Source organism: Monodon monoceros, unplaced genomic scaffold (genome assembly GCF_005190385.1).
Source record: "Monodon monoceros isolate NGI ecotype Baffin Bay Population unplaced genomic scaffold, NGI_Narwhal_1 Super_Scaffold_20, whole genome shotgun sequence".
Lineage (NCBI taxonomy): Eukaryota > Metazoa > Chordata > Mammalia > Artiodactyla > Monodontidae > Monodon > Monodon monoceros.
In genome coordinates, this window is record NW_021703777.1 from 25,904,976 (window position 1) to 25,929,096 (window position 24,121).

The following is a 24,121-nucleotide window of genomic DNA, read 5'->3' on the forward strand; positions in this document are numbered from 1 at the left end:
AGTAGCTGCTTTGGGATACTTAGAAGAAATTTAAAGTGTTATTTAAAGAATGGAATCCTTTATCATTTTGAGCAAAGATTTCAGATAGACATTACAGGAATGCTGTCATATCCCTGTTAAAGAGTACAGGTCACTAAACCAGACAATGAAAAGGATCCCAGGAAGACAGGAAGCCAGGTGTGGGTGAAACTCACCAGAGGCTTTATCACTGATGTTGGCAATACTGGTGAGTTAATTTTTAAATTCCAGAAAATTTGCCTGGACTTTTCAAATATTGTGGAGGAACTGTTATTAATTGTTGTTGTTTGTGATTTTAGATTACTGAACTGTGGTCAGGGATGGACATGGTGCCCAAACTTGTCATAATAAACTTGTCATACTAAACCTTAGATGGTAGTTTCCATCCAAGTGTTATAATTTCTAAGGATTAAGCATTGGGCAGTTTTGCTTTTAAATGCTCACAATTGGAAGTATTGAAATCACTCAAATAATTTTTAAAAATGTAAACCACTTGTATAATGAATAAACAATAGGAAATTGATACTAGCCATTAAAAAGCTTATAAACATTCCACCTCATCTCAAAATACTAAGTAAAATGTGTCGACAAGTGTAAAAGTCTGAGGAGAAATAAAGTCAATATTGACATTAGATCAGCTAATGAATTATATTGCTCTGGACTTAATCAATAATGTAATTCTTGCTTGAATTATAGATTGCTCATGATTTTAAATAAACCACATTCGGATTGTGTGTACTATATGCTTATATGAGCAAAGAGAAAGGTGTAGAGCATATTTGCCAAAGTATCAGTATTGATTCTCTTATGGGAGATGGTGGAGAGTGAGGATATTAACTTTTCCCCTTTACATTGTCGCTCTGATTGACAACATGCATGTGCTAATTTTGGATATTACAAAAACCTAATTAACTGAAAGTAATCTATTTAGGTGAGTATGGAGGGAGAAAAATAATGTTAGTGGAGCCATTACCACCATGTGCCTAGCATGAATAGTAACTGATACATATGTGTGTGTGTGTGTGTGTGTGTGTGTGTGTGTGTATATATACACACATATATAAGTGTCTACATCTTATTTTAAATTTTTATTTATTTTTTATTGAGGTATAGTTGATTTACAATATTATATTCGTTTCAGTTGTACAACAGAGTGATTCCAAATTGTTATAGATTAATGTTATAAAATATTGGTTATATTCCCTGTGTTGTGCAATATATCCTTGTAGCTTATTTATTTTGTACATTGTAGTTTGTACCTCGTAACTCCCTACCCTTCTCTTGCCCCTCTCCCCTTCCCTCTCTCCACTGGTAACCACTAGTTTGTTCTCTGTATGTGTGAGTCCATTTCTATTTTGTTATTGTCATTTGTTAATTTTTTTTGATTCCATATATACGTGATAATAGTATCTATATTTTAGGGATGGAGAAAATGAGCCTCAGGGGTTCTCTTGCCTAAATTTCACATACCAAGCAGGTGGCAGAGCTGATGCCCAAAGCTCATGATGGCTTTATCTGCTCAAGGTGACCCCTCTTTGGAAACTGTACAAGGAGGACAGTTTGACTTAAAAGCAAAGGCCAAGGTTTAAACCCGAGCACCATGATATCATTGGACCCCTCGCACCCTTTCTTTAAGGGCTCTGAAACAAGGACAGCAATGCCAACCTCAGGGTATGACTGTAACAGGCACTAGAAGAGCTGCGTCGGCACCCTGCAAAGTGCCTGGTGCTTTGTGGACGTTCAGTAAGTTTTCATGCCATTTTATCTATTTTTTTTTTCAGGTTTGCCATTTGGAGCCATATCTGGATGAGCCTGTTGTGTGGAATGCTTCAACGTCAAAACGTTATGCAACAGTGTCACTTATTCAAATGGAAAGCCTTTTAAGACACTAGTTGGAAACAGCACACTTCATCCAACTTGCGCCCAGCACCCCTCTCACTCTTGGTGAGTGGTACCTCCTAGGAGCAGTGCCTCTTCTCAGAGAGTCAGAGGAGATACTGCGTCCAGAAGGGTGAATCAGTGGGGCAGGAACTGCAGGCTCAGGGCAGCGATTCAAGACCTCCTTGCAAAGCTTTGAAAAAGAGAAACCCGCTACAGAGCAGGCACCTCTGAATGAGGCTTTCTCTGCGTGCTACTCCTTAAGCAGTAAATAATTAAAACACCCTGAAAAAGACAGGTAAAGTACAAGCCACAATGTCAGTAACACAGACATGAAAGAGAAGGGGAAAAAAATGAATTAAAAAAAGGCAATGAAATAATTCATTTGAAGCTCTAATAAAGTTTCATTTGCAGTCTTCTTTAAAGATATATCAGACTTTAGGGATGTAACCTAATTACATTTTTATTCTAAGTTCCATTCAAAGATCTTGGACTTTGATTCTTTAACACAGATCAAACATGGAATAATTTTCTTGTGGCTATCAATACTTAAAAAGGATCTCTTCATTAAATACTATAAGGTCTTAGGAACGTGTACACATAGTTGATGGAGAATAAACTGACATGCCCTTAAAAGTGACAGTTAATTTATGTAGAAATAGCGATGCTAATTCACTTAACTTCTGAAAAAAAAAAAAAAAACTTTTTAACTATGACGTTCACTTTTATTCAAATATAAAGTGACTCAGTTTCTAATACTGATCAAATCAGATGCCCCTTAGAAAACATATACTAGTGCCCACTTTCTAAATCCATTTTTGGAATTTACCTGGAAAATGAAATCCTGGAAGTAGCAAGTCTTGCAATCTTGCAGAGATTAAAGGGGAGATGCTTCAACAGGCCTGCAGTCAACCCAAGAGCCTTAGTGACGGGTGGGTGTGTGAGAGTAATCAATGCTCATACTTAGACACTTTCTGGACTGGCTTTACTTCATATTGTTACTAGGAAACCTCAATGGAATAACGCCTTTGCTCTTCCAGAGAATCTTTTTGGAAAAGTTTCCTCCAAAGGGAAACTTTAAGATGTTAAATTAGAAGCAGTTTAAAAGTGGGGGAAGACAAACAGACAGGACTTATTTTTTTAACTATGAAGAGGAAAAAAATGTTCCCAATGAACAGGCAGAGTTGTACTAGAGGTATGAACAGGTAGGGCAAGTACAGTAGGACTTAAAGAGGCCAGCAGGAAAGCCAGCAGAGTTTTGGTCATGATTCAGTGGCAACCATTGGGAGGTTTTGTTAGAGTTGGTTTTTGTTTGTTTTCCCTGTTTTGAAATATCCACAGTGTCCACCAGTGAATCTATTTTCAAGGATAAACATGGAATATGATGTCCTTTGTTGATTCAAGTGCTGTTTTCTCTTACAGTGTTCTGTATGTAATGGAAGCTTCATTGTTACAAATTTTAAAATATGATAGCAATTTAAATAGAAAATAAGAGTTGTTTAAAACCAAAACTAACCATATTATGCTTGTCAAAATCTATTAATAGCAAATAACAAAGACGTCATTTTTCTCACCACTGTTTGGTACATGAATAAACTACTAGGTTTAGAAAGACAAAAGAAAAATTTGAATCTTCACTATATTTAGGATGACCAGTTCCTCCAGGTTTGCCAGGACATTTTTTGTTCCTACCCCAAAAGTGTGGAGTCCTGGGAACCCCCTGATTCTCAGGCAAATGGGATGATGAGTCTCTGAAACACTGACCCAAAATACAAAGAATTTTGAAAATATAATTGAGTAAAACACAAAAGTGATATTTAGCAAAAGCATAACGCAGTATGTGTTTTACTTGTTTTATGGGCAAAAATATTACATCAGCATGAATGAAATACTACATGGAAAAATCTTAAAAATTACTAACAATGACACCGTCAGTCAATGAAAATGTTTTTTTTTGGTCAAGCATCATTCTACTCCTTATCCATGCATAATTTTTACACAGTTATAAAGAGGTTACTATAGTTAGTTTGCCTATCTAAATTATTTTATTAGAACTATTACTTTCCATATTAAATATTTCCATAACTGCATTATAAAACGCTGCACGATATTTTTTTGTGGGGGGATGTATACTTTAATCGTCTGTCTAGTGCTTTTATATTTAGATTATTTCTCCACTATAAATAATGTTTCAATGAACCCCTTCATGTATTTTTCTATATTGAATTTTTTTTAAATTTCTACAAGTGAAATTAATAGATAAAGATGTATGGAAAATTTTGTAGTTCCTATGCATTGCCATATTACTGTCCAAAACCATTTAAATGATTCATATTATCACCAGCAATACACATAAGTATTATTTTAACAAACCATGATTGCTTTGTTTTCACATTTTACAAATATTTCACGATTATTCAAACTGATTTTTAGAGAAGTTAGTTATTTTCCTATATGTTCATTACATAACATATTTCCTTTTTGGCAAATTATCTGTTTGTATCCCTTTTCTACTCATTACAGTGGTCTTAACATTTTCCTTACCAACTGATGTATTCACTACATAGAATACACCTACTAATTTCTTTGTAATATATGCTGCATATAAAGTTATTTTTTCTCCTTTCTCCCACCCCCTACTCCATATCTGAATACTGTCTCTTCTGTTGAAATGTCTGGAAGTCATCCTTTCCATCGATTCAGCCAGCAGACTGGCTCACTCCTTACCAGTCTTAATGCCTCCTTAATCTTCCCCTGCTTCTAGTTCCCCCAGTTCTAGGTTACCCCACCACAATTACTGGACAACCTAATTCATACATGGATTCCACCAAATGACAAAAAGCTTTGTTATAAAACCACCCAAGCCTTCCGGTCCCCACTCACTCAGTTTGCTAGTCATTTTCTTTTCCACTTTGCTCTCCATATTTGGAAGGCCCTCTATACAGTATTAGCCTTTATGGATTTAGTTTTCTTAGAGAACCATCCTTTATATGCATAATCTGGATAGGCTAAAATGGCAGCGGGGATTAAGTCATGAGGGGGTCATGTCACTGGTACTCCCTGATGGAATGGGCTTCTCACTGAGCACTCCAGGGCATCTGGAGGGGTAGGGCTGGGGAAGGACCATGGAGGCAAATGGTTGGACAAGTTGGCAAATGACAGAGGACACAGAAAAGGAGATACAATTTTTTTTATTCATAATTTTGTGAGGGCCAGTTTTTTTTTTTTTTCAGAAGCCTTTTCTTGTGACAATCTAAGTAAAAATAAATGCAGGAAAAATAAACCCAGAAGGTCAACTTTGTAAGGTGTCCGCTGAGCAAACCTTTGTCTAGGGAGGTGTTGTTGGGGAGTGGGAAAGACACTGAACCAAAGATCTGAGGACACAGGGTCCCGTCTTGGCTCTGACAGGCTTTAGTTGTCATTTAACCTCTCAGAATCCTATTTTCTGCAAATCTGAAAGGGGAATAATATCTCCTACCTCATTCATGAGAAAAAGCATGACATCTGTATCATCTATATCTACTAATACACCTTTCTATATATGACTGCCATTATGTACATTGCAGATACGTCTGATTTGTTCTATGCCTGCCTAAATGTTAGTTAAACCAGTTTGCAGAGCCATGCACATATAGAGATGTTTGTGTGTATTTGTGTTGAGTATGACAGAGAGAGGGGAGAGGGAGCTGACATGAATGCAGAACTCTGAATCCAAGTCTTGTGCCTGCTACTAACAAAATATGTGGCCATGGCAAAATTGTTTCATTACTCTGTTTCAGCTTCTTCATCTAGTAAATTAGGGTCTGGAACAGATGACTTTTAAGACCTAATATGGCTCTAACACTCATTCATGTAAAAGAATTAAACAACATAATTTCCCAACCCAGTTTTCAACAATTGAGAACAATTTTACAATCTACTAAATACATATCTACCTGTTAATCCATAGAAAAGGTTTTTCCTGACCCTTAGGGCCACCCTTATATCATCCCTTCCTGAACATCAACTGCAGGAATCATGAACACATATAAAATTAATCCCTCAGAGAACGATTCTCTTCTATTTCCCACCCAAGCTACTACCCTTCAAAGGGTTTCCTCATTTGTATGCAGTAGCCCAGCATCCAAGTGGTACAACAAGGACAAGCATAAAAAGCCTGCAAGCCCTAGAGACCAAGAGAATACGTACCTACTAAGCACCTACTGCACAAACAAAAGTTACCCCACCACTTGGAAAGGCAGCAGGCAAGTTATTCATGGAAGCAAGGCCTCCCGTCTCCAGATAGGCTTAATGTTCTGAAGGAAGAGTAAAGAAGCTGACAGTTTTTAAGGACTGATCTTTCAGTAGACATTTAAGTGACCACAAAAGTCAGAGCTGGAAGTGAACTCAGAGCAAAGAGCATCTGCTCCCACTGCCTCATTTTACAGACGAGGAGAGCAAGATCCACAATGATTAAATAACTTACCCAGATACACAGTTACTTAGCAAGTGGCAGTGCCCAAAGAGAGTCTAAGTTTACTGCCCAATCTAATAGTTCTTCCTCTGCTAGACTTCATCTCTAATCTGATGCTCAAATGCTGTTAGGTTAACTGTGCAGACCAAGATAGTCATCCAACGTCAATCATCCAACCATCACTAATTTAATCTCTGTTATGAATCTGCAGGCTTCCGACTTGTATCTTTATAAAAGCTTTTGTCCCATATTTCTAATATCCCTGTAGATTTGGGCTTCCCTTACTATCAGAAAAACCATCAATAATTAACATTTCCTCCCACTTTTCTACATGATAATAATATCATTGGATCTCTAATAGTTCTTTAATCATCACCATTTTTTTTCTTACCAACTGTAAAAACCTTCTGTCCTTTTCAATACTTTTGAATTCAATGAAATCTTTAAAATTAGCTAGTTCCCTCCCCATTAAAAAATAACACATGCACAAGATAACCAATTCTAATAGTGCAAAACGGCGTATAATGCAAAATACCTCCTGCCATTCCACATCATTGGTGCCCTTCTCTGGGGTAGCCTCAGTTGAGATTTTGTGTATTTGATGGGTTTTAAATCTTCTCAACAGCGTTTACATCTATAATAATTTTTAATAAAATGAAAGAGAAAATAAAACACCACACTAAAAACTGATATATCCTTTGCATTTCTTTTAGTTATTAAGGCTGTTTTTCTAAAGAAACTGGCAAACATTATTCCATGACAAAATAGAAATTACCATGAAATATCTATCAATTTTGATGTGGCATCTTTGATGATATTAATTGTATTTTAACCTTTTTTTGGAGAACTGAATACTGTGATGATAAACTTCATTTCAAATGCTGAAGAATAAAAGTATTCACCAAATGAAGTGATATTTATAATAGAATACAGAATAAGGTAAAAAGCCAAAACTCTAGAAAGAGATTGTTTACATCAGATTCTAAGGAGTTTTTAAAATTTGCCTTATATTATTTTAGATAGTATTCTCACAATAAATGTTCTATCTGTCAGAATTTAAGATGAAAGAACATTACATTTTTCACATGTCAAATCATATCACTCCACCATTATTATATTCCTTTATTTTTTCCTAAAATAACATCTTTTTTATTTTTTTAGTTAAGAAAAGTCACTGACACTACATTGAATATTGTACCGGTTTCCTGAAGCTGCCATAACAGTACCACAAACTGGGTGGCTTAAACTGGGGGCTGGAAGTCCAAAATCAAGTTGTGGACTTGCAGGGCTGGTTCCTCCTCAGGACTGTGGGGGGAGAATCTGTTCAGTGTCTCCCTCCTAGCTTTTGGTAGCAGGTGTTTCTTGGTTTGTAGATGGTGTTCTCTCTATATCTTCACATAATCTTCTCTCTGAACATGTCTCTCTTTGTGCCCAAATTTCCCCTTTTTATAAGGATACCAGTCATATTGGATTAGGGCCACCCTAATAAATTCATATTAACTTGACTGTCTGCAAAGATCCTATTTCCAAATAAGGTCACATTCATGGGTAGTGGAGGTTAAGGTTAAGAATTCAACATCTTTTGGGGGTTCCACAATGCAACTCATGACAAATAGGGTTGAAAACTTTTCTCTCAAATGAGAAAGCAGAAAGTACCAGCATCCCATGCAATACTTGTCCTGTCTTGGCTGTGTAGTTACTAAAACCATTCAGCACCAACACTGGGGAAGGAAAGCCAAGCAGTGCAGCACATGTGACTCTATGACAAGAGACTGCAGGCTGGATGTGAAAAGGCTTACCCCACCAAACACGGAGACAACCAGAATCACAGACACAGTTACGAGCAAGGTGTGTGTGGGAGCCCAAGCCAGTGGCAAATCTGAGCTCAAAGCAGAGAGGAGACAGGGTGGTATGGAGGGCTCCTTTACCTTCTGAAGGACCCACTGGGAGAGGCATCAAATGAAGGATGGGGTCTCATGGTCTGGCAGATGGTGGATTTGAAAATATGGAGTGTACACAGAGAGATGAAGAAGGGAAGGTGGGAGGGAAGAAAGCCAGATGGATGGTGGCGATGATGAAAAGGGTCTCAGAAGTGTATTAGTCAAACTTTGGGGTGGATGGATCGAGCAGAGCTAGAAACTACTCTGAACCGTGTTGAGGCCCAGTTCTGTGTCATGATCAATTGTAAAAGGCACTGCCAATAATTTTTATAACAAAAAACAACCAAACTTGTGGAATGGTTTGCTTTTTTTTACATATAATGATGATCTGTTATTATCCATTTTAAAAAGTCCTCTTTATTTGAATCCCAATGTGCTTTCTAGGTGGGAGAGAGAGGCTGTAGGACTTCAGGGAGCACATGACCCTCAGCCTATTTCCGTTTGACCACAGCCCATAATCTGTGGTGGTGTTACTACTTCTGCTTCCGGGGCAGGATGCGTGTGTTGGGATTTCAGCAGTCTCGTAAGAATGCTCTCTAGGTCAACATTAACAATCATATTTGCTTCCCTGAGAAACTAGGTTGAGAATGGCAGCCATCCTGCACAGAATCACTGCCCCAAGGCTGGGGCAGCTGGAAGATAAAAACAAAAAAGATATAGAAGCTCATGAACAATAGGTGGTGAGCAGGGGTACAGGGATTTTTTTTTCTTTTGAGCAGATATAATGACATGGTTTGAGGCCACCAAGTGTTTCTACAGGCAGAACACGAGAGTCTGTGTGCCCATGGTGGGGATCTACAGGTAACACATCTCTCTAAAGCTGTTCTTCAGCAATGGAAGCCTGTTCTGGGAATGTCCACAGATATCTAGATGTTTCTAGTTGTATGAATTACCTGAGATGATAGTTCAAGTGGGGCTGAGTGGCAGAGATACTTGCAGGGTAGGTTATCTGGGGGGTAGCAGATCAGACACCCCTGAGTTCTCAGATAAGGCATCTACAGAATCTGTTACATCAGCTAAATGTTTCCATTTGACGAGTGTCTGAAGTGTCTGTGAGCAGTTTTCAATGTTAACAATCACAACTGCTATGCCTGCGCCTTTGACATCTTTGCTCTAATGGTTGGTTCTTCTTCTACACTGAGTTACTGAGTTAGCCTGGCAGGAGCTTCCAGGAGACTTCAGTGAGGGGAATTAGGAGTCCAGAACTGAGTCAGAGAACTCAAGTTTGGATCCCAATTCCAAGACCCATGATCAGGGAATGAGTCTCTGCTCCAGATGGAAACACTTCAAGACTGGATCAGCCAAGGGACCCACTATTTCCTCCTGGATTAAATAATGATAATCATGGGATCTTGAAATAGCCTAGGACCCTGGATAGCAGGCAAAACACTATTGTAGACTTGTGATGGAGTCATTCTATGTCAGTGAGCTTAAAAAGTTGTCTATTTTTATTTTTTGGATTATAAATATGTTGTTCATCTATTATATTCAAACAATACAGAAATGTGTTACAAAAATGCATATATTTTTTCTATATTAAAAATAAAAATGGAATTTTTGGAAGACTAAATTATATTAGTAAATTGAGAGATTTGTAAAGTGTCTAAAAATGTTAAAATGGAAGTTTTGGGAAAGGCACAAAGACATTATATATCACATCCCAAAGGGAATCTTTAGTGTAAAATTTTCGAAGAAATAGCAAAAAACCACTCAGACGGCTCGTGAAATCCCTCATTCAAAATAAGGGCATATAAGTGTTAGAGATTGTATCAGTCAAAGTTAGATTAGGCTACACTGTGGTAGTAAATAGACCCTGAAATCCCAGAGGCTTAGACAAAGTAGTTTTCTTGCTCACATGAAGTCCACTGAGGGTGGGTGACTCTCTAGAGTCACCCAATGCTCATTCAGGGAACTGGTTGCTTCCATCTCATGGTTTCACCATCTCAACATAATTCCTCCATGGTCACCATGGCAAAAACAGAGATAGTAGGGAGGACTCATATCTGCTCCTCCAAGTTTCAGCCTGGAAGTGACTGCTCATAGACCATTGGCCAGAATTAGCACTTTTATAGTGGCTGACACATAGCACTCAATAAGTGGTAGCTCTTATCATTATAGTCAATGGAAAACAGCATTTTGACTAGCTGGATAGAATTTAACATGTGTAACTAGCACCATTGATTATTACCCTAATGTAGGACATTTGTATTGTTTCCATTTATTTTTATTATTACCAATAATACATGTATAAAGATATAATGTGCCTTCACATAAATTTTTGTCTTCATATCTGATTTTTTCCTAGATATGTAATCCTAAATTGTTTGCTAGAAATGTCAGGCTAATTGATCCTATCACCAGCAATGTGAAAAACCTGCTTAAATTTTTAAAATTTCACAGCATTAAATGCTATCTTTAATAAGTAAATAGACAACATTTATCCCTGCACATTTAAACATTTAAACATTCTGTACCTATCCTATCAGTCGACTCTCTCAGATTACTGTAATTATAGAGTATTGACTTGCCTCTTCCACTAAAATGTAAGCCTCTGAATCAAGGGGCCATAAATATCTTTTTCAGCCATATACTTCCAGCACTTATCCCAGTATCTTGCACATAGTAGAAGTACAATAAATGCTTGTTAGAAAATTACAGGGGAAAAGTAGCATATCTTTAGTGCTTTAATTTGTGCTTTTTATTGTCAATGTTCGCTTTTATTTTAATGTTTATTACCCAGTTTAATTTCTTCTACTGGTGTGTTAGTGTTTTTTCTTACCAATTTGTAAATGTCCTTTATATAATAATGATACTAACCAGTTATATTTGTTTCCAATAATTCCCAATTTTAGTTTATCTTTAATTATATGAGGTCTTTAATAAATAATTTTTTCTTTAAGTACATGTCAACTCTCTCAGTGTTTGTTTCTGATAGTGGGAATGCTGTACCGCTAGCCTCGTGTTTCCATGAGGGGACCTCCTCTCTCCTTCCCTCTTCACTTCTCACCACAGAGGAGGAAAAGCAATGTATCTGACTGGTGAAATCCTGAACTTCCATTCTCTCTGGACTCTGTTCTCAAGCTCCATGCTGAAGTTCACAGGCACAGGCTTAGAACCTGTAGAAGAGTCTGAACATGACCAGTCTTTCAGTAACTAGGTGGTTATGATGAATTCTGCGAGATAATAGAGTTTGATTTGAACAGATATAAGCTCTGTTCCCTAACTGGCCTTAGCTATTATGATCTGATTCCCATGTTTCTTCTGAATTGGTTCTGAACTTGGAGCAGTGAGAAGATTATAATTACCTCTCCTATAAAGCCCATCATTTTTCTTTGTGCTTTGTTCCATTGTTTTCACGTTTCGAAGGTCTTTCTCATCTAAGACTGAAATAAATATTTGCCTCGAGTTTCTACTTTTTTCATCGTTTATTTTTAAATGTTTCTCATAAAATGTAATTTTAAAATAAGATCCAGAAGTAATTAACATTACCATAAAATGTTTGGAAAATCATAAAGAGAAAAATTTAAATCACACTTAGTTTTTATACTTTGTATCTTCTACTTCCAAAATTATTGACATTTTTTGTAGGCTTAACATTTAATCAGTTCCAGTGTATACTGTCAGTTCTTTGATATTAGGACTTCCCTCTTCTTAAAATTTTTAATTTTGATTTATCTCTTGTTGGGTTGTAGATAGAATACAGCATACACAGAAACTACATTCACAGTGTACTTTCTGAAGTACATAAGTAAGAATACCTTCCCATTGCTTCTTATGGGACAGAACTTACTTCTGTAGCATACTATCAGTTCTCAAGTTTATAGGGTTCCACTCTCTTTACCGTCAAACCCCCTGGACTCCACTTTTTTTTTTTTTTTTTTTGGCACTTATTGTAGCAAAGGAGAAAAAAGTGAGTCTTATCTAATTTTTGTTCCAATGAAGGCAATCTGTGCTTTTTCTTTGGACGCAGGTGGGAGTCTGTCTTAATCTGAGTCATTCAAAAAATTCCCGAGAATTATCTAGCAATGGATTTTTCCTTATAGTTTTGACTGGAGCATAAAGAGCTATTTCAATCTGAATATTCATATCTTTTTAGGGTCAAGAAAGCTTTCTTAAAATGTCTTTGGTTATGACTTTCATTTTGGTTATCTACTCTACCTCAGAAACTTCCATACTGATAATGTCATTGTTTTCACTTCTTAGTCTTTCACTTGCATTTTGGGAAAATGTTTTGAGCTTGTCCTCAACATCACTGATTCAATATTCCATTGGGCCAATCCTGCCCTTTTTCTGCTCTGCATTTTAATTCTACCAACACTTTTCTTAGAAAGCCTTCCTTATTTCATCTGGGGCTCACTGTCATCTCATTTGGTTCTATCCTTAAGCCTTTCTGTCTCCTACTTGTATCTTTCTGAAGACATTAAGAATTTTTCTAAAATGATCACATTTACAGGTTTGTTCTTCAGATTAATGTTTTGTTTTCCTTGTATTTTCTACATCCCTCAATTAGGAGCGGTCTTTTTAGTCCAGGTATTTAAAGGCAAGCAGAGTAGACAGTCTGCCCTAGGCTCTGCTCGCTGGCTACGTGGAGCTAGTAGAATCCTCCGCTTCTACCTCCAGTTGGTAAGAACAGCACTCACTCAGTACCAGTGTCTAGCAGGCATTCTTCTAGGACTGAGATTGGATCTTCTCTTCCTTTAACTGACTGCTTCTCTTCTACTTTAATCCGTTCTTTAAAATAGCTAGTCTTTGGTGGTAGAGCTCGTTTTGACACTTTTAGTCTTGCTCATGGTTCTATCTTTGTCCTAGTTCTTAAAAGACAGCACTCTGTGGTCATAATCTGACCCTGGTCTCTGTATGTTAACATCACTCCTTATTCAGAACTTCTAGATTTAAGCGGTAAGTGTTAACTTGTCCAGGACTGATACCCTGCAGGCCAGTTTCCTAGAAAAGGAGATGGACTCTAGCAAAATTCCAAGGAAACCAGTTAGGCTCAGTGCTTTTAGGACAATTAATTCTGACCTAGACCCTAGACTTAGACCCTAGAGTTCTTCTCTCCTGACAGGGGAGAGGTTGGGGCTCCCCAAATTATGAATGCCTATGTGGCAAGTCTTGCTATTTGTGTGCCATATCCTATGACTGCAACCACAAGGCAGAGACCTTATCCCCTGCCCCTCCCCTTTGCGCCCTCCCCCGGAGGGGCTGGTTGATCCTACCTCAAAAGATGAATGCTGGGATGGCAGGAAGTGTGTCAAGGCTCTGCCACGTCATGTTGCTATTGTGTCTGGCCCCAATCAGACAATACTCCCCTAAACATAGAGCATCCAATGAAAGGGCAACGGGAGACCAGCACACCTGCTCAGCTCCTGTCTCTCTGAGTTTTCTCAGAGCAGCACTGCTCCAGCAGGCCTGCTGTGAGTGCTGCTGACCCATTACTTTGTTAGCATGGCAGTTGTCTCAGCAAACGGGGCATCTCTCCAGGCCAATAACATGGCCTTCTGGAAGCAAGTTAGGGGACTGGAAATAGATCAAAGACCAAGATGGGAGTGGGAAGAGTCTGCTAGTGATGCTGTTGTGGTCAGCCTTCAGGATGACCATTAGCAGTAACTAGCCTTGAAAAATCCTTGGCAGTGGGAACCCTATGGGGTTAAGACTGTCAGTGATAGAATTCCTTTTTGTGTGTGTGTGTGATATGGAAAGGAATGGCCTAATACATGGGGGATACTTCACTGAGAGGAAAGCTGAACTACTGCCCCTCATAAAATTCATGCAAAAAAAATGAAAGGGGGCATCTTCCCCATGATCACTAAAAATGGGTGGAGCATGTGTTAGGGAAGGACTGAGCAAGACAGGATAAGTGGACTTCCAAATTCTACTCCTTTCCATGAGATCAAGATTGTAAGGTAGACGGTCCCTTACAGTGGTGGATTCCTCCACAAATCTGTTGCTGTAGCTGCCTTTCACTACTGGATGCATCAGGGGAGAGGGGGACCATTCCACTGTATATTCACAACACTGCTCTTCTCCTCGTTCCTTCCAGCCCCTGGCAAATCACACTGGGATACACCATCTAGAATGTGTCCAAAGAACTGACTGTCAACAATCAATTCTAGGCCCTGAACTGAGCAAGCCAACCAGGATAACTCTTCTTCAGAAGTTCCCGGTCATTAGGAGAATTTGGGGTCAATGTTATAGATCTGGGTTAGCCTTTACTCAATCCCTATGCTAAAATCGAAGATGAAGGCCTGCAGAACTGGAAGATGTGCACTTTCCAAGCTGTACCTACAATGGCCTTCCCCTGCCTGTTCTCAGTGAACATGATCAGCACCCGTCGTTGTCAGCCAACATCTACTTCTAATCATCCTCCTGGTCTCTCAGGATGCGAGGTCTAGACCCCAAGCCCATATGGGTTGAAATGGAATGGATTGCTGACAGAGTGAGAGATGCTACTTAGAAGCCACCCCTCTTTGAATTGGGGGAGAAGGAACATAACAAAAAGCTAGACAGAAATCAAGGGTTACCCTGACCGATACTAATCCTCTAGGCTAGCCCCTGCTGAAAACAGACTTGCCTCCTACAAGGCTCCGTGGAAACCAGCCAGTCTCAGTGCTAAGTTCATTAATCTGGTCAAAGGCAAGGCTTGGACTCAGATCCTAAATCAATGGAAGGGGAGAAGGTGAAAGGTGTTGGTGCTTGCTCAACTATGAATGCCAACTGATCAACCCTGCCACTGGTTTGCTCCCCACCAATAAAGCTGCAACTGCAAGTCTTGGACCCTAGTCCCCTGACCCAACCACTAAATACTGACCTGGCAAGGGAGGATTGAAGTTAAGGTTCTGACACATCATCTTATTATTGTTGCCTTGGCTGCAGACCATACCTGGGGGGAAGTCGGTGCTTCCCTAGTCATGGCTCTTAAAAAACCCTCTCTCTCCCAGGCTCTGACACTGGCCCTGCTATAGACCTCTGTGTGCTGCTCTAGAATGTATGGGCACATTTCTTTGAGGTCCAGGGTCTGCGAGCTTTCTCCAGTGCTCCACAGACGTGGTGTGAATATCGCTTGTCCATTTGTCCTTCCAAATAGGTGACAATTCTGAAAGAAGATACAGCCACTGATGTGCTACAAGTATTTGTCTGACCACAACTACTCCACACCTGCTACCCCAGCAGATATTTCACCTGAAGAATGGGACTGCCAGCGCTTGCGCCAATAGAAGCCAGGCCATTGTATACTCGAGCACCATCTTCAGCAGCAGTGGGAACTAGAGCTTGTGCTCAGCTCTGGCCAGGGGGCTCTGGTCCCACGTGTGCTCGTGGACTGAACGTTGGCCCTGACTGCACCCAGGTGCCCAGTCCCTGTGACATGGTTTCTGCTCATGTTCATTTGCTCTCTAGTTCCCTGAGGGTGCTGGAGCCATGCCCTGGCCTACAGCTGCTTTGCTGGGCCCTGACAACCTGCCCTTTGCCATCTGCTGGCTGGTATCCTGCTTTTTTAATCTGAATGGGCACCCCTGGAACCAGGAGGGTGCCACCTGCCCCTGAGCACAGCTACCGCCTAGCTGTTGCTGCAGGGCCTCCATATGTGGGGCTTGTCTGGACCAATCAGCTCAGGTATGCGGAAGCTACACCATCATCACCTCAGGGGGACCCCCATATTCAGGTGAGCCCTCACTGCACTCTAGCCGCATATTTTAAGTAGTCCTAGTTTACCCTCCTCATAAAAATTCTACCCCAGATTACAAAAGCTGCACAGATAATTTCCACCATGGCTAAGTACATCAGATACTCAAAGTCAATCTCTAGAATTGCCATCAGCATCAACTCTGTCATTTTATCCATCAAATAATACAGGCATGGTTCTTGTGGCCAATGAACTGATTAAGGCCAAAGAAAAATAGTTTAGATCTTTCAAAAAGTGGTTGCAAAACAAAATAACACAATCTAACTTAAAAATAGGTTTATAGCCAAAACTCTCTACGTATTATGGAATTTGGGTGCACTTTATCGTGCTATGGGGTGGGGCATCTAACTGTGAGTAAGCCACTGACCCGTGAAGATAATATCACAGCAGCCCCACCCTGATCACATTTCCCAAACTCATCCGTACTCTCAGCTACTGAAATGATACAGTGCCATGGTTACTAATCGCATTAGTAAGTGCTCCAATATTTGTTGAATGAGTGAATGGATAGATGAATGAATAAATAAATAAGTAAAGGAAGCAATGAATAAATCCTCCAATAGAAATACATTCACAGACTATAAAAAATCAGAAGGCGAGAGAAATCAGGAGTTGTAGTTTAACGAGTATTGAGTGCCAGTTTTGCTAATGAAAAAGTTCTGGAGACCAGTTGCAGAATAGGGCGATTATACTTAAAACTACCGAACTGTACACTTACACATAGTTAAGATGGTAAATTCTGTTACACATTTTTTACTGCAATAAATTTTCAAAAAATCAAACCAAATTTAAAAGTCAGAAATAAAATTTATAGGAAAATTCAGAAAATGTTTATGATAGCTATCTGAACCTCACTGAGGCCACTCTTAAATTTTCATCAATGTAGCCCTGGCGTCTTCAGCCCTCATTTTCATATATTATTTCATATTTATTTTGTGACTTCTTTTTTCGGAGCCAGTAATTGACAGTTCCATTATTTGATTTCTCATAATTGGAGAATTTGATGCTTTCAATTATAAAAACAAAATAAGACTGAAAACAATTCTTTTCAACTGAGGGATGTTCCTAGAGTAGAGAACAAAAAAGTGCTAAACTATACTTTAGTGTATAATTTTCAGGAATTTTCATCATTAGCACATCATGAAAGTAAAGCAATTCTTGGTCTGCATAGAGTAATGGCTGCTAGCACAGGCTCTGAATCCAGCTGACTTAACACTAGCCCCACCACTAACCAGCTTAATTTCTTTGTGCCCCAGTATCCTCATCATTCAAAATGAAGTTAATAATTTCTAAAAGCTTAAAAAAGTATTTACATCACTGATGAAATGAGAATAATAATTTTAAAAAGCTTAAGCAAAGGTTTTACTTTGAATTTTACTTAAGCAAGAATTTATTCCATTTTTACAAATTGAAACACTAAACTCTACTTTTAACAATAGGCTAAGAGTTTTAACAGGTAACCTCTCAATTATAGTAAGTAATAACCTTTCAGTACACAATTCCATAATCACCTACGGTTCCACATTCAAAAACAAGCGCTGTTGACACATTGGTATATGATACATACCAAATATAATGATATTTTACATTGTGTTTTGAATCTTGTTTTCTATTTAACGTATCATGAGCATTTTCTCAAATCAATATACATTTGAGATTTCCTGTACAATTTAGAATAAAATCCAAAGTCCTCAGCTTGTCCTACAAGCCCCAGTGTGATCCCAAGCCTCCTGGTCTAAACTTAGCTCCTTTCCGTCTACCCCCAACCTTCCTCACTGGGCTCCAGACAGTGCTCAGCATGCACTTGCCTCAGGGCCTTTGCACTTCCCATGTCCTCTCTCTAAAACCCTCTTCCTCCAGATTCTCATAAGGCTTACTCCCTCACTTTATTCATGCCTCACCTTCTAAAAGGTGAACACCTTACGTAAAGTAGCAACCACTATCTATCCCTTTGCTTTGTTTTATATTTCATCACAGCACGTACCAGTGCTTCATATGTTATATAGCTATGAGTGGTTAAGGCCTGTTTTTCCCAGTAGAATGTTAGTGCCAGGAGGGCAAAGATTTTGTCTGTCTTGTTTACTGTTTTATCCCCAGGTACTAGGTTCTAAACAAATATTTGTTGAATGAATGAATTTGGCTCTAGTTTGTAATTTCATGACTGCACAGAACTCTGTTGCATGGGTGTTACTTAATGCTGCTAATCCCCTGTTTTGAGACATCATAAATTGTACTGCCATGGATACACTTAAACACATTCTCTTCAATATTTTTGGATTGTTTCTTCAGGGTTGAATTAGTGGGGCAGCTTCCTAACCATCCCTCCTTTCTCTTATTCCTCTTCCCACAGGGTGTATCAGAGCCAGACTTCCATCACATCTTTCCTTGGCCTGAAGGTATAGCCCAAACTCTATAGGGTTTGGTTCAGCCCAAACTCTGAACGCTGGCATGTTCCTAGTTTGCCTTTCCATACTCAGTTCCCATCACTGCTCAGAAATATACTTTCCACTTTAACCAGGTCGCTCCTCTTATCAGTTTCTCTAATTATGCTTTCGTATGTAGTTCCCTCTTACAGAATATATTCCTGTTTCTTTACCCGCCTAAAGTCCACCCATCGTCCAGATCCCCCACCAGTCCCTTCTGACTCCATCGTGGCTTCCTTGGATCTAGTTTGTACGATCTCTCACTTCTTTGAATTGTTCTGTTCTTCCCCATACCTATCACTCAAGAGAGCCCCTGACTATCAGCCACGTTCCAGCATCGACCATGCTGTAGATTACAAAGTGCAATTTCCTGAAGCACAAAAACCTTTTCCCCTCCCTTCTCAAAGCCCTATGCAGTTCTAGCCACAAGATAATAAATATTTTCTAATTTAACTCTTTTGCCAAAGTCAAAACTCTTGTGGAAAATGAGACAGTGTTCTGAGGGAAGAAACAATTATTTCTGAGCAAATATTTTCATCTTCTCACATATTTTATTTGCATACTATCTACCCACTATCCTTCTATGAATAAGTTTAATTCTTAACTTTCTGTTTGCAATCCTTATTAAACCACCAAATAAAATATGTTTCTAATGAATTTTTGTTGTCCTTTCAGACTTTGGCTTGTCTTAAGATAACATTATTAAGAATGACATTATTTTTAAAGGAACATTTCCTTCAGAAATTATTAAAAAATCACAACGGGGTGGTACCCGAGTTATATAGGTTATATATAAGGGACTTGGGATGCTAGGAAAATCACAAAGTGTGCCTTTCCTTTTTCCCATTTTCATACATAAGAAATCAAGTTAAAATGAACAAGCAGGTCTGTAAGAAAGGAAAAGCATTTCAAAACAGTGCAGCACATATGTGGACGAAGGATGTGTGTGGAGGCCTGGAGGAAGATGCTTTCTCTCTGTGATGACGCTGCTGGGAACTCTAGGCTGAACACTCAGCAGAGGTATGACTGTAGCAATATGGAGGGTGAGCCCAAAGTCTCACCCTTTTGCTTTTTTTTTTTTTTTTTGTACGCGGGCCTCTCACTGCTGTGGCCTCTCCCGTTGCGGAGCACAGGCTCCGGACGCGCAGGCTCAGCGGCCATGGCTCACGGGCCCAGCCGCTCCGCGGCATGTGGGATCTTCCCGGACCGGGGCACGAACCCGTGTCCCCTGCATCGGCAGGCGGACTCTCAACCACTGCCACCAGGGAAGCCCCCTTTTGCTTTTTAATCCCAGTAACTCACATTCTTCTACTCAGCCTCGGGTCACCCCCATGTGCTTTCTGGTTGCCTGGACTTGGGATGCTTCAAAGCCCCCGCAGCAGCCTGACAAATGGCTACTCACCATCCTCCTCGAAGAGCAGCCCCATGTGTGCGTGCGCCTCGGCTTCCTTCTTCCCACCGTCAATTTTGATGAGTTGAGCAATCTTAAAACATCGTTCATAGAAGTGGTTCCTTACCCACTTGTCTTCAGAATTATTGAAGTAACAGGCCAGAGCATACAAGTTATTATAGACCTCTTCAAAGTATTCTTCAAAGAGAGAAAAACATCATAAAATGCATTAGAAAGATGTCTCAAGGTACATCCCTTCAAATGACAAACGAATATAGTGACATTTATCTTCTATTTTTCCTTAAAAGCATGATTAACCATTTAAAAAATGGAAATGCAAAAATTAATGTTTTAACTATTTAAATAATTACATTAATTAAAGGATGTGCACACGAGAAAAACAACAAAATTCTTTCGGAGAGCTTAGACCCTGTTAGAAATTGACATACTCTTTGGTTGAAACAGGAGTCTTTATGTAACACAAAAAAACAAAGATATCTACCAGCAATGTGCTCAGTTCTTTTGGAAGAAATGAGTATGTGGTATCAGCAAGTACTTTTCCCATTGAAGATATGAAAATTATTTAGAGATTCCAGAGAAAGCAATGTTTCTTAACCATGGCAAAAAGATGAATGAAGAAAGCAGATGGAATCTGAAAATAGCAAGGTATTTTCACCCAGAAGAAAAGGCAAGCATGCAGCTTATAGATAGAAGAAATGACGGGCACAATGACCACATAACCTCCTTACACTTTCTAGTGCTGTTTCTGACAATACAAGTTACCAACAATGTTAAGAAAAAGTGGATTTCTATGCTTATCTTTTCTATGAGTATTTTTTTCTGAAAATGCATTAATATTAGTCATCCCTCTCACTCAGTTACTAGTTTATTAGTTGTCAGTTTATTAAACACCCCCTTTTTTTCCCAAAGTGGCATCTGACCTATTTGTACACAAAAAAATATATTAATAAACTGTGAATCAGTCTTATAAACTCCACTGCAATCAGTCATAAACTTAAACAAAAATGTGTGTGCTAAATTGTGCCTCACCCTCGTAAATTTCATTCTATTGGTGGATATGAACAAATTCATTATCTTTATGTTTCTTTATATTTGTGCTTAAAGCACAGCAGTAAATGTGTGGTAGCCTCTGGATTACCCTTCCAAGGATTTTTAACAACAATAATTATCTATTGGAATTAACTGATATTAATTGTTCACTACTATCAGAAGAGTCAACCTATATACTCCTGAAAGAATTACAATTATGAAAAGCATTTGTATATTGCCCACTGATACTCCTATAAGATTAAAATCAAAAGGCTCGGAAAAACTGACATTAGGCTGATTACCACAAAAATTAACTTTCAAAAACTGTACATAATTCACTCCAAGGTTTCCAAAGAAATTTCTAAAACCTATGTCATGTTTTTACAGACATTGCTTCATAATTCCATAGGAAATGAAGATTTATCTCAAAATAAGTTTTAGACCTAAAAATTAAAGTTAAAAAGCAGTTCTCCCTATCTCCCATTTTTGAAGGCACTGGGGATTCTGGAGACCATTCTGCTTTTTAAGGTATTCACAACAGGCAATAGCTTAGGTGAAAAGTAGAGGGTACCCTGAGCTATTTACTTAAAACGAATACTCTCATTTCAGAACTGACTTCTCCTATGCTTTATCTTTCCATTCTGAACCTTCTGCCTAATATGAATAGAGCACTAAAATATGTTTTGTAACATTTTATATTCTTTCTCATATTTAATGATTAGAGGGTTGCTGTTTTTTAAAACCTGTAAATAAAACATTTCATATCTTCCATTTAAAAAAGTTACATGAAGAGATTTTAAAAAATATATGTAATCCTGAAATAATTTTTCCTTTTTTCAGTAATTAAACCTTAATAGAAAAACATTTCCAACATTTCATAAATGAAGTTTTTGGTTCTGTTTAGAATGAGTTATATAAGCTATTTAGATTACATACTTAAAGACTACTTGTCAGCTAAGCTATTTTTCTATGGAAAAATTGAGTGTTTTTCAGAGTATTAAGTATAAAGGACTATATCAAGTTTTGAATCTTTGAATAATCCAAATATATGGTCTGTACCCTTTACATTCTAAGCAGCCTTTTCTCCTTGCTTGCGGAACACTTCCTTGAATTGTCAGCAGGTATATTTATAAGATGAAAATCAATTTTATTGTTGATTTATTATTGAGACCAATATTCGTTATGCTACCTAAAAAGGAGATCTCATGATGAAATAAATTTGGAAAATGCTCTTGCTAATTTCCCTCTTTCAGTGAACCACACAATATACATGAGCATGTTAAAGGCTCTGATAAGTCCTGCAATAAACCAACCTGCTTAATGTATATGTTAATTCACCTGGTTGTTTCTCAAACTTATTTCACCAGACAATTACTTTTGTTTTGCTTTACATAAACTGTATAAACATCCTGTGGGACTCTGCTTGAGTAGAACATACTTTGGGTATTTTAAATAAATGTTATTAGAAAAGAAAATTGCTGCTTAACCCTTAACAATAATTTAAAGTCAAGTGTAAATCATGTTTGAATTATCTATTGATTTGGCTACCCATTACCATTATTGCCATCTCTTCCCCAGTCCCATGGGGCACAAGGCCCTAATCATAATGTTACAGATGGTACAGAGATGATTCACAACAATGGGAAATATAAGAAATGCTATCAGGGACAAAGAAACACTTTAACAAATAGAAAATAATCCAAAAAGAAATGACTGCCTTACTTTAAACGCTTCTTTGCTATAAAACAGAAAGTGCTATTTTGAAAAGTAATTTAAATAACTCTAGGTTCCTGCTCTGCCAAGTCTCAAGGGACAGAATTGACCTGAGATGACTATTGTTAGTGCCATAGCTTTGATTACATGGACTTCACTGTGACCCTAGAGTGATGGTCTTTCCAGTGAAAAGCAATGAGAATACTCAGAGATATGCTGCTTCAAGATAATTGTCTCAGATTCCACAACCATATGGGGTGAAATCTTCAAGGCACTATTAAGAGATCTCTGTATTCTAGATTAAGTGTGTGTGTGTGTGTGTGTGTGTGTGTGTGTGTGTATGGGTTTTAAGATTTAAAATTAATTCAAGTTAATAAGAGTTTCTGTGCATATCCCCTATACCATTTTCTGGGACATGCTTAACTCAATCACAATTTTTCTCCCATGAAGTTCCTGTGTTAAATGTGAAAAAATTACACACATTTTTAAAAAAGAGCATACAAATATTTACATGTCCTTCAACTGAAGTATTTCCAATAATACTTTTTTGCAATAATTTTAACTTTCTGTATTTTAACCAGGCAAAAGCCACTGCATTTTGAAGTCGATTACCTTACAGAAGAGTTGTTCTGAGCAAGAGGTAATTTTGTTCCATTTAACAAATGTAACCTCAGTTACCATGAATATATGATAAACCACTCAGTAAAGAAAATATGTCATTACTTGTACCATGTGTATAAGACATTGGCTATTGTAAAGTTTGGACTTTTAAAATATTTGGAATTGGAGAATCATTTTAATTTATATGTATATTTACTTTTCTTTAATAAAAGATTACAAATTAAAAGTTTTCTACCTTCAGATTATTTAGCATTTGGTTTCTTTACAATTACAAAATGCTTTACGACAAGTTTCTCATATTTATGACACTTTATGACTAGTGATGTGTTTGGCTCATATTATGCTACTAAAATGAATGCTTCTATTTAAAACATTTAGTGAATGTGATTAATTCACCTTAGAAAATGACTATGAGAAAATTTTATCTGGATCAATTCTAGTTTCAGTAAAAATATCATTTCAGAGTTTGGGGCTGACACTAGAATGTAGGTTTTCTTAAAATAGCATTTTAAAATTTTAAACAGTTAATTTCTTGAGAAATTATATGTAAATCACATTTTAAAATTCACCAAAGGACTCTATTTTTAAAGTCAGTTCTGCAGTTAAATAATTTTCATTATACAAATAATCAAATAATCACCTCTTGTCTACACACACACACACACACACACACACACACTCTAGTTCACATGTGGTGGGTGTTGTTAGGACTTTTGTATATCTCATATTTTTAAGTCAGGTCACAACCAGATAGGAAATATGTATATTGACTCCACTATAGAGGCTAAAAGACTCTTGCTACCCCTCTGATGCTGTTTCTATGTCCCTATCAATTTTCCACATTGCAGCACTGGCTAACAAAACGTTGTCTAATACTCTATTTTCCCATAGAAAGGCCTGAAATGAAGTACAGACATCGTCATGTTGTGGCCTGAGCTTCTCTTTTTGAGTCCT

At 38.0% G+C, this 24,121-nt stretch overlaps 1 protein-coding gene across 1 annotated transcript in view; it reads right to left on the minus strand.

The window, feature by feature from the left end:
* Positions 1 to 24,121, minus strand: part of TTC29 (tetratricopeptide repeat domain 29) — a 357,551-nt gene that overhangs the window by 96,546 nt on the left and 236,884 nt on the right. The window contains exon 8 of the mRNA XM_029234687.1: positions 19,796 to 19,981. Coding sequence (XP_029090520.1) covers positions 19,796 to 19,981 — 186 coding nt within the window. The remainder of the gene's footprint in view (positions 1 to 19,795; positions 19,982 to 24,121) is intronic.